The 11,166-nt window shown below is 55.8% G+C and overlaps 1 protein-coding gene across 8 annotated transcripts in view; it reads left to right on the top strand.

Moving 5' to 3' along the window:
* Positions 1-11,166, top strand: part of DCDC2C (doublecortin domain containing 2C) — a 75,326-nt gene that overhangs the window by 40,852 nt on the left and 23,308 nt on the right. For 4 of the 8 annotated variants that reach the window (XR_012059249.1, XM_072938256.1, XM_072938262.1 and 1 more), the window contains 3 exons: positions 681-781; positions 4,440-4,508; positions 8,756-8,797. Coding sequence is in view for 6 of the 8 variants with exons in the window: in XM_072938256.1 (XP_072794357.1) it covers positions 681-781; positions 4,440-4,508; positions 8,756-8,797 (212 nt within the window). In the remaining 2 variants the exon portion in view is untranslated. Of the gene's footprint in view, positions 1-680; positions 782-4,439; positions 4,509-6,814; positions 6,888-8,755; positions 8,798-11,166 lie in introns of all 8 variants that reach the window. The other 4 variants (XM_072938260.1, XM_072938261.1, XR_012059250.1 and 1 more) reach the window with 2 other exon arrangements.

Here is an 11,166-nt window from a genome sequence, read left to right as displayed (position 1 = left end):
TCCCGCTGGGGTCACTGGGCTCGTCAGTGGCCGCGTCGGCCCCGTTTGGCCGCTGAAGGCCCGGCCTGGCCCGCTGCTTTTTCTTCTGCTCACTTGTTGCTTCTGCTCAGGGTGAGGATGTGCTTTTCAAGAACCCTGGGATTTTACGGCGTCGAGCACCTCCAGTGGTGATGCCGATCGGTGATTTCACCTGCCAGCCAGGCCAGGTGCCTCGGTGGACGCCGTTAGCCCCAGGGCTTGAATGTGTCTTGAGCTAACAGATCTGTGTGTCCTTAAAACGTGATGTTGATGTCTCGTGAGCTGCTCTGTGCTTATTTCTGACTGAATGAACCGCACGCACACCTGTGGAACGTTCACTGCATTTTGTCACTGGCCTGAGTCCCACGGTGGGGGGGACACAAGGGTGACCGTGACTCTGGAGTCTGGGACCTTTGTGGAGACAGGGACGTAAGCAGACAGTGCAGACGTCGAGGGCCGCTGAGCCCAGCACCTCGGCTGGAGCAGAACCAAGGGTGACGGGGAAACGGAGGTGAGGGGCCTGTGGGGTCCGCGGTCCCTGGGCCAGGACGCTCAGTGTGACACCAGAAGCGCTGAGGGTGTCGAGCTGTAGCTTTGGTTTGGGTGAGGAAGGGTGCAGTGGACATCAGTCTGGAAACCCTGTCGGTGTTGTTTTTCCGCAGACGGTGACGTGTATAAAGCCCAGACTCCCAGCGGGGAATCCCAAGGGGCACCGGAAGTCAAGGAGGACCTGGACATGACCGTGGAGGTGCCTGAGGACCAGGTGGGTAGCGGGCAGCGCACGACCGTGCCCGCCTCCTCCTGACTCCCACTCCGTCAGCCCTGCCTGCCTGCGCCTCACCCGCGACGCCTCCCCCAGGCTCTCCCTGGCTTCTAGAGTGTTCTGTGCCCCCTCCAGCTAGCTGCTCCTCATCCTCCAGATCCCCGAGCCTGAGTTTTCCTGCTCGCCCACCTCTCCCCCGAGGCGCTTCTGCTGCCAGGCCCTTCTTAAGGCTCCTCACGGTTTGCGACTGTGTATGTAGCCTTGTCGTTACGTGATTACTGTCCCTTTGTCCCCCTAGGCTGAGGCTCCGTGAGGAGCGGGTGGTCTGCTTTGCTCGCTTGGGTGGCCCTTGTTGCTAACAGAGCTCCTGGCAGGCAGGAGGCCCTTAATGATCGCTTGAATGACAGAATGGCGATGCTCAGATCTTCCCACGCAGCGTCGCCTGCGCCACTCCCCTCCCACGGCTGAGTGAAGGTTGAAGTCGAGGTTTTCATCAGTGAGGAAGGTGGGCTGTCCTTTGCTCCTGCCGGGTGACACCGAGTAACGTCCGATCTTTTTTGTGACGATGAGCGAGGCTGACACTCTGGCCTCCTTAACCTTTCCTTCATTCCGGTGCCTAGAACTTCCCCCCAGGACGTCCAGGCCGGTTCAAGAGCTCCCTGGGGCTGTGTGGAGAGGGGAGGACAGCGAGGAAATGGGGCAGGGAGGGTCCAGCGCTTAGCGGCTAAGAGGGGTCACCGGCTGCTCTGGGCGTTAGTCTCCCTGACGGTCCAGGACGGCTGGTGACGGGGCATCTTGACCCACACTCTGACTCCTAACATGCTCCTGTTTCAGCAGCTCTGTCTCCCGACTCTTTTTTCTTTAATTTACCCCCAGAGTGATGTGTACTCCCTTCGCGCGTGTCCCCCTTTCTCTCCTCCAACTTGGGTCACTGGGTGTTCTACCACCTGACGCCTTAGCGGGTGATGTCCACAGTCTCTCATTTTTTTGCGTAGGTTGGAAGTTGCCTTCTTCCATTCCAGGGCTCCTGGCCAGAAAAGCCCACTCTCGGGAACCCTTGTAGAACTCCGCTGATGCCCACCTTTGGCTCATGAGAGCATCCAGATCGGGCTCCGGGTTAGAGAAGCCGCGCTGTCAGTGAACCGCATGCTCTTGGTCACCTGAGTCCTGGACGCTGTTTGTCCTGAACCGAGTGGTCCCTGAATGGGACAGAAGGCGAAGTTGTGGGAAGTATGATGGAGGGGAAAGGGGGAGGACGCCAGGGACGGGACTCGGGGGGCCTGGCACTGGGAGCGGCGCTACTGCTGGTCCCCACACGGCACGGGGTGTGGTCCCTCTGCAGTCACCTCTTCCTCCGCCTGCGCTGCTCTGCCTCCTTCTGCGTTTTCATGTCTAAGAAGTTATAATTTGCTTTCAGTGTTCTGTTTCTCTTTGGTGTTGGAGCAGATAACGTATCCCCTGGACAGCCACCTGCTGGCCCTCCGCCGTTCCCGTGAGCGTGGCTCGCGTGGAGGCCTGCGAGGGTGACCGCGCGCACTGTCTGCTTTATGAGCCTTGATCCTTTGACGGTGGTGGCTGGGGCTCCTTCTCGCTCCCAGCCTTTCCCCCGGGAAGGTCCTTTGTCACCGTGGTTCAGTCTGCACGAGCTCTCTCTCCCGAGCTCCAGACGCGTACGCACGTCTGTGGGTCTGCACTGCCCGCTGGATGGTGTGAGATACCAGCTCAGCCAGGTGAGGACGAGCCCTGTCTCCTCCCACACCATCCACGAGCCTGGTCTGCGTCCCATCTCAGTGCACGGGTGACACCCCATCTGTCCGGGAAATCACAGACGACACCTGCGGGAGGTTCTTGAGACTCACCTTTTTCAGCTGTTTCACATCCAGGTCGTCCCATGTTCTGTTGGTTTTACCTCCCAAACGTGCCTGGAATCTCTGTCCGTCTCACCTTCACTAGAGTCCTAAGTCCCGCTGTCTCCAGGCAGGATGGCCGCGGTCACTCTGTTCTCCGATCGCCCCTCGTGTCCCTAAAAGCGCAGGGCTTCCTCCCGCAGCAGAGCTGCCACGTGCTGCTCCCTTCACCTGGAAAATTCTTTCTTTTCCTCTTAACGCAGTGATGGCTTTTCATCCTTCGTATTTCAAATTAATGGCCCCATTGGAGGAAACGTTGACTGCTCTCCCGTGCACGTGCAGTCCTGTCCTGTTCTCTTTTAGGCCCATGTGTCTCTCGTGCGGCACCTGCCACGGTTGTGCTTTTAGACTTACTTGTGTGGTTATTTAATGAATGTCTGTCTTCCCCATGAGACTGGCAACTTCTCGAGGGCCAAGGCTGCGTGCACGCACTGCAGGTGCTCTGTGACGCCTGCTGGGTGAGCGAGTCAGTGTCGCCTCGCATCAATATTTCGGTGAAAGAAGGTGATTTTTTTGTTTTTTTTTGGGGGGGTTTGCATTGTTTTCAGTTGAAGTAGAGTCAGTTCACAAGGTTGTGTTGTTTCTGGAGCGCAGCACCGTGTCTCAGTCACACAGAAGAACGTACTTTGAACGCTTCTCCAAGTGCGCTCTGGGCAGCCCCCACGGGGCTGAATTCTCCGTGATTGCTTCTCTGCGTAAACCACAGGGAGGGAAGGCCCCCAGTCACGGTCTGAGTGTTCGGGTCTGGGCTCGTGGGACTGACTCCGCAGGTGTCTGCACAGCCTCAGGACCCAGTGACACCTGCGGTCTAGGCGCATGGGGTTGACCGCACTGAACGGTCACCTGCTTGTTTGCACAGTCCTGGAATTCAGGTGCCGCACACTAGGGGGTCACTGACTTGCGTTCTGGTCACTCGGTGAGGGCGTGCGCCCCCACCCACAGCTCAGCTGTGGCTCCGTGACCTGCTGTTGCCGACGACGGATCAGTGGAGGTAAGTGACACGTCCAGGCAGAGGCCTCAAGAGCCAGCGTGGCATTGGCCACCGTGCCTTCTCTGCCTCCGAGGTCGTGGAAACTTGGAGTCGGAGTCTCCGTGGGTCTGGGGTCCTGGGTGATGTGGGCGGAAGCCCTCACCAGCCCCCCTGCTCCCCTTTACACAGAAACGTAATTGGAGGAGCCCCCATGGGAGCCTTTTTATGGGCACAGAAACACATGAGTTTCCCCAGGCATGGAGAGAGGTTCCAGGGCACCAGCGATGGTGGCTTATTGCCTTTTGCTGACGAATCATGACAACTGAGGAGTAATCCCCAGGGAGAGTAGCACCCGCGGCCGCGTGAGGAGTGAGCCCAGCCCCGCTGTGGCGGCGTCGCTTGGACGCGGAGAAAGAGGATGCAGGCTGGGGTCCACAAGGGTGCGAGGAGGACTGCCGAGGCACTTAGAGCTACCTGCGGGCTGGGGGCATCTGCCACGACCAGAAAGTCCCTTTTTACACAGAAGGGATTTGTAGTATCTTCTAGAGATTTCTCCAGCAGTTTTAGTAACAGGCTGGCACCGCGTTGCAGGAGCCAGAGGTGAAAACACAGAGCAGACGCATCCTGGATTTGAAGCAACCCCGTGGGGAGCCGTGGTGACTTCTCAGCTCCGCCCACAGAAGCGGCCCGAGCGTCACCCGGCTCTCGTGCTCCTGGCTCCTCTCAAGACGGTGACACAGGGTGACTGCGGCTAAATCTGAAACGTGTGTTTTCTCCCCAGAAACCAGCTGAGATGGTGAAAGAGGTTCAAGTGACACAGAGCGACCTCCTTGGTTTTGAAGGCGACGGGGTGAGTTGTTCCCACGTTTATCTTGTGCTTGACGGCTTGGGTCTCGGTTTGGACATTCTGGGTGGAGCTCGCGGGTGATGGACAATGACCAGAGAGGCGAGTGGTCCAGGCTACGGATCAGCAGGGAGCTGGGCCGCAGCGTGTGCCGGAAAATGCAGGAGTCATTTTCGTGGCTTCTGCACGAGTTCTAATTACCTATTACCTATCGCTGTACTTCCAGTCGCAGGCTGAAAAACTTGTTTTCTGACAACTTTCAAGATATATTTTTAGGGGCAGGGGAGGGAGGAGAGGGGAACCGTGACAGCAGGTGTGTGGGAGGCTGCGTTGTCACGGTTACCTTGGGCATCCTTCTGGGAGTTGTCCGTGTTGTGTAAGTGGCACGTCCCGGCCGTGCACGTGGGCAGCACGCGCTCTGCAGACGACAGCGGGGATGCGCCATGTGGTTCGCGTTTTCTCTCCTCGTCCAGATGCTTTAGATGCGCCGTCCACGCAGGCGCACGCTTCTTCCCGTGGTGCGCTGCGAGGTTCTGTGGCTAATCCGTAAAAACGTGTGTTGAAAAAAGGAAATTTACTTTGATTTTTATTTCTTTAATCCAGGGATATTGGACAACTCAAAGTCACGTATTTTTCAGGTGTACCCTTTGATGCACGCATACATGGTGAGATAACTGCCGCCACCAGGCTAAGTAACATAGCCACCACCCCAGGAGTTACAGCAGTCACCGTTTTGTGTGTGTGTGTGTGTGTGTGTGTGTGTGTGTCTGTGTGATGAGAACATTCAAGACAAGATTTACTTTAAATGTACAATTCATGCCACTAAGAAGCAGATTTTTTAGGAGTTTGTTTTTAGAATTCTATCTTTAGATTTTTTTTTTTAAGGTGGTTTCCTATTTCTAAACGTTTGGCTCCAGGCAGGAGGCTGTGGAGCAAATCTGGGACATCCAGTCCAGACTGTCCTGAGGCTGAGCCCTCCAAGGATGCCAGTAAATCTGTGAACGCAGCAGCCTTGCAAGTGACCCTTTCCTGCGCTTAAACTTGCCCGCAGCCTCTTTTTAAGAAGAGGGAGAAATGACTGCAGAGGCGGTGGCTGTGGGTGTACAGGAGCCGGCGGCAGCTCCTGGTTCTTGCCCACCTTGCAGAGGGGCCCTGCGGGAAGGACGCTGGTCCTCGGGAGTCTGTTCGGGTTTTCAACCTCAAAGGAGTTTACGATCTAACACAGACAGTTAGAGGGGATGATCTTTCAACCCCTTTTTTCCATCCTTACAGTCTTCGATGTTTCTGGTTGGAGGCAGGTTCAGCGAAAGTGTTCTGTCTGCACCTGGATGGTGAGGGAGGGCTCCTGATGCGGAGGGGAGGACGCTCACCGCTGGTGACGGACTGTGTCTGGCGGTGGGAAGACGTCGATCCCAGAGCACTGGGTGACCAGGGGCCGGAAGGTCACTCGCGCTGGGGGCCGTAGAGGAGAGGGTGCTGTGTGACTCAGTTTCGGAGTGACCGATGCCGTGTTTGGAGAGAAGTGTGACGCCGGTGTTTGCCTGCCCCGAGTCAGTGCTCTCGCTTGAATGTCTGCACAGCGGCTGTTGAACTTCGGCACCTGCGCCTTCCTGACTTGGTAGATAAATGCGTCTACTCGGGCCTCTGGGAGCATCTTGGGTGTCTGTGGCTCAACGTCAGTCAGTAGGCTTAATTTCTTAGTGTGAATCAAAGCGTCTTTCTTAATGCAAGCGGTCCCGTTGGAATAATGGCAGACCAGGCACTGAAGGGCTGATGCGGTTAGCCATTTTATATATATCCCTTTCCGCTGTCGGTCACTGCACGACCTCGAGTGTGGCTCCCGTGCTGCACAGCAGGACCTTGCTGCGCATTTCACACGGAGCAGTTTGTGCCTGCAGACCCCAGACGCCCACCTCACCCCTCCCGCCTGTGCCCCGTGTTTGTGTTTCTTGCACCGTCTGAATTACACTTGGGCTCTCAGTTACTTGTGTGCTTCCACTGTCTCCTCTGATGGACGGAGTTTTGTGAAAGAAGAGTTAGTTTACTGTCATTCTTGGCGCCTTGCATGTCACCGGGCGCACAGGAGCCGCTCAGGAGCCGCGAGGGCAGTGGGCTGCTGTGCGGCTGTGGCTGCAGCTTCGGGGCAGGGGCAGGCGCTCTGGCCAGAGGGCGGGGTGGGGCGAAGCCGGGCGAGGAGCCATTCCCAGGAGAGGGGACTGAAAGATGGAGCCGAAAATTCCGTGAGCCTCAAAAGACTACGTCTTAAGGGGGAACCATTCCCAAAGCTCTGACACTTCTCTGTATGAAAATAGGAAATCTTCCCTTTGGAAGATACCATGAAGTCAGAAGTCAGCCGATGTGTGGAAGAAGCTGTTTGCAACACAAGTAAGTTTTCTTAATTTATAAAGAGCTCGTGAGTGATTCATTCCAGCCAATGAAAGAAAGGCGAGTGAGGCAAATAGGAAACCCATCGGGAAGAATGCAGGTCTCCAGAAGATGCAGTGAAGAATATCCGTGTTACTTCTAATTAAAGAAATGCAAATAATAAGTGAGTTATTTTAAAAAGTGAGGCTGAGAATGTCCAGCGCTGGGAAGACGCAGGACGGCAGCAGCGCTTGGCAGGGGTGGAGCGTGAGCAGGCGCAGCCTCTCGGGAAGGAAGAGTCTCTGTTTCTGTTAAAATTAAATCCGCACATTTTAGCCATCATTTCTGTAGGTAGGGCTGGCCCACAAATCTACTCACTCGTAACAAAAAACAGCAGCAAGTGAGATATTCATCCCTAGGGGCTGGCTGATCAATTTATGCTTCACCCAGACGATGGAAACACGGCAGCTGTGAAAACAATGTGGGGGGCCCATGTGTACGGGGGGGCCATGTGTACGGGGGGGCCCATGTGTACGGGGGGCCATGTGTACGGGGGGGCCCATGTGTACGGGGGGGCCCATGTGTACGGGGGCCCATGTGTACGGGGGGGCCCATGTGTACGGGGGGCCCATGTGTACGGGGGCCCATGTGTACGGGGGGCCCATGTGTATGGGGGGCCATGTGTACGGGGGGGCCCATGTGTACGGGGGGCCATGTGTACTGGGGGGCCCATGTGTACGGGGGGCCATGTGTACGGGGGGCCCATGTGTACGGGGGCCCATGTGTACGGGGGGCCCATGTGTATGGGGGGCCATGTGTACGGGGGGCCCATGTGTACGGGGGCCCATGTGTACTGGGGGGCCCATGTGTACGGGGGGCCATGTGTACGGGGGGCCCATGTGTACGGGGGGCCATGTGTACGGGGGGCCATGTGTACGGGGGGGCCCATGTGTACGGGGGGCCCATGTGTACGGGGGGGCCATGTGTACTGGGGGGCCCATGTGTACGGGGGGCCATGTGTACGGGGGGACCCATGTGTACGGGGGGCCCATGTGTACGGGGGGCCATGTGTACTGGGGGGCCCATGTGTACGGGGGGCCATGTGTACGGGGGGCCCATGTGTACGGGGGGGCCATGTGTACTGGGGGGCCCATGTGTACGGGGGGCCATGTGTACTGGGGGGGCCATGTGTACGGGGGGGCCCATGTGTACGGGGGGCCCATGTGTACGGGGGGGCCCATGTGTACGGGGGGGCCATGTGTACGGGGGGGCCCATGTGTACGGGGGGGCCATGTGTACGGGGGGGCCCATGTGTACGGGGGGGGCCATGTGTACGGGGGGCCCATGTGTACGGGGGGGCCCATGTGTACGGGGGGCCCATGTGTACGGGGGGGCCATGTGTACGGGGGGCCCATGTGTACGGGGGCCCATGTGTACGGGGGGCCCATGTGTACGGGGGGCCATGTGTACTGGGGGGCCCATGTGTACGGGGGGCCCATGTGTACTGGGGGGGCCCATGTGTACGGGGCGGCCATGTGTACGGGGGGGCCCATGTGTACTGGGGGGGCTCCAAAATATTACATGAAGTGAAAAAAATCAAGATGTAACAGAGAATATGATATGCTGTGTTTTGTATAAAAATATGTAATAAGATATACATGAAAACAAAGAGTTTAGGCTGGGAAAGGGGGAGTGCTTCACAAAATGGACAGAGGAGGCCAGGACCCCAGAGGTGGGGTCAAGGCTGGGGCCTGAACTTCTGAGTGACCTCGGGACAAGAAAGCATTTGGCCGACCAGGAAGGTGCGAGGAGGTCGGGAGCAGCAAGGGTTTATTGGACAACCTCCTTCCTGCAGGCAGTGACCGCTGTGTTTATTTTTTTAATAATAGGAAAAAGAAGATGAAAGGCTTTATGAAGATAATGAAAGAAAGGTTTGTATCAAGAGATTCTTTAGCTTTGTGTCTCCTATTCTGAAGACAGACCTAACAGGATTGTCAAAGGCTTCCAGAAGCTTGTCAGGTGCTTCTGAGGGGTGTAAGTCTCCGCTCGCCATGTACTACCGCTCTGTTCCCTGGAGGTGGGAAGCAGACTCAGAGCAGATGTTACAGCATTGCACGTGGGCGGGTGGGTCCACGGTAAAGGCGGATAAACAGCAGGGGCGGGGAGCCTCCTTCAGGGTCGTGTGCTGGGTGACTCCCCCGTAAGTTGTCTGCAAGCAGGCACCTGGGGACACTCACTGAGATGTCCAGGCAGATGACCCACACCCCCGACTCCTGCTGCGGGGCTCGGGAGGAACCTGTCCACACGGCGAGGGCGCCGGAGGCGGACGGGCCCCCGGCACGGCGGGGCTCACACCTGGGAAGGCCATGGCTCTGGCTGGGCGACTGGCCCCACGTGGCCGGCAGGGGCGCGTCCGGCTCCGCGGTGCTGCCCTCCCACCCGCTCAGCAGTGGCTCTGCCCTGAGTAGAGTCAAGGCCTCTCTGTTATTTGGGAAACGACTAAGCGGCCATAGGGACTTTTGTCTGAGTGCCTGAGGCTCCAATTGTCTACTTCTAAGCTCACTTTGACTCCCCGACACCCCCTTAAAAACTTGGGCCGTAAATACTGATCGTCAGGAAGGTTCCCTAAGCAAAGCCAGCACACGGAAGCCACGTGAGTGTGACGTCAGCTCGGCCTGGAGTGTCGGCGCCTCCATCCCTCGTCCCTGCGTGACCTTGGGAAAACCCACAAACTTCAGAGCCCCAGTTCCCTCTGCTCCAAGTTCGCTGTTCGACCGTTTGTTTATAACAGATGAACCTCCGGGATTCGAGGTAACACGTCTGGAGTGCGCTCGCAGCTGTGCTTTATGTGAATCGGAGTGCGGACTTGCTGGGGCGTCCTGACAGCACCCGGGGGGAGGGCGCCCCTGAGCTGCACTTTGGGGTGAGCGTTTCTGACCCGCGGGTGCGCACACGGCCCTGTGAAACCCACCGAATCCCAATTTTAGCACTTCTACTAATTTGCACGTGTCCTTTGTTAAGTGACGCTGCTTCTCTGCGCCTCGTTAATTCAATCGACCATTATTTCACACATTTATAGGCTTACTTACCTCTGAAGAATCAGTTGGGACAATGGATTTGAAAGTTCTTGAAAAGCAGAACGTGTTTATGTTTAAAATGACATTTGCGTTATGTATACTTAAGCTAAACAATGGAAGTACATGTTTTCCAGCCGCAGACACTACATTCTACCCACTCTCAACTCCTGTTAAAATCAGCGTGACCCGTGTTGTCGGGCGTTCCGCCCTGTGGAAGGGCCTCTCAGCCGCCAGCCTGTGCTGCGGAGACCGTAGCGGGTGTTCACCTTCTGTCCCTGTAAGTCGAAGTGACGTCCGCTCGGCTTCTGGTGTCCAGTGGTTCTTTGGACGATGCATCGTTTGTTTGCATATGCGCTACTTGCTGTTTTTATCAGAACGTTTTGCCAGGCACAGTGGACGGAGAGTGCAGACTCTGGGCACGAGTGCACTGTGTCGTGGGCACGGTTTCACTTCCCTGAGCCTCAGTCTCTTTACTTGTAAAACCGCGCTAATTTCTCCCTTGTGGAGTCAGTGTGGGCGTTAGGAATGTTCACCACGTGCCCTGTCCGGTGGGCTGAGAGCTAACGGCAGCTCCGTCTTTGTTGCTGTTCTCCAGGCTAGCCGAGGTTTCAAGTCCTTGACGGCAGGAGTTCGCCTTTACACCCGCATTTTTCTTAGCGTCAGGCACACACAATGCCTTACTCATAGCTGGCATCAGCTGTATTTTTAAACTGAGTTTTGCCCTATTGTATCTCATGTTTTAAAATTCAGAATACTTTATCAAATGATAAGCAATTCATATTTATAGTAGATTGTTAGCAAATACAAATAAGAAAAAGTAAAAACGTTGAATTCTTATTTAGAATCTATTTTTGCGTCTGTGTGTATTTCTCAAGCCTGCCTCCTTTCCGTTAATTTTTAAATACAGCATATTAAAGGGATCATGACTTGACTGCTAATAGAAAAATTTATGTTGACAAGCACTGTGAATCAATATTGAGGATATTTTTGGCATTTAAGTTTTTTTAATATACTTCAGAATGCTGATTTTATTTATTTGAAATATAAGCATTTTGAGAAGAGCTTCCATTTATATTTAAAAAAAAACCCCCAAACCACCCACAAAACGACACATGAATCACGTGCTTATGTGGAGCCTGCCCGGAGCAGCGCGAGTCTCTCTGCTTCTTGGGTGTCGTCTGCTTTGACCATTGATCTCATGCCAGGATTTGAAAAGATGGTTT

This window comes from Vicugna pacos, chromosome 15 (assembly GCF_048564905.1).
Source record: "Vicugna pacos chromosome 15, VicPac4, whole genome shotgun sequence".
NCBI lineage: Eukaryota > Metazoa > Chordata > Mammalia > Artiodactyla > Camelidae > Vicugna > Vicugna pacos.
The sequence above is the reverse complement of the archived record's forward strand: the minus strand, read 5'-3'. Positions and strand labels throughout refer to the sequence as shown.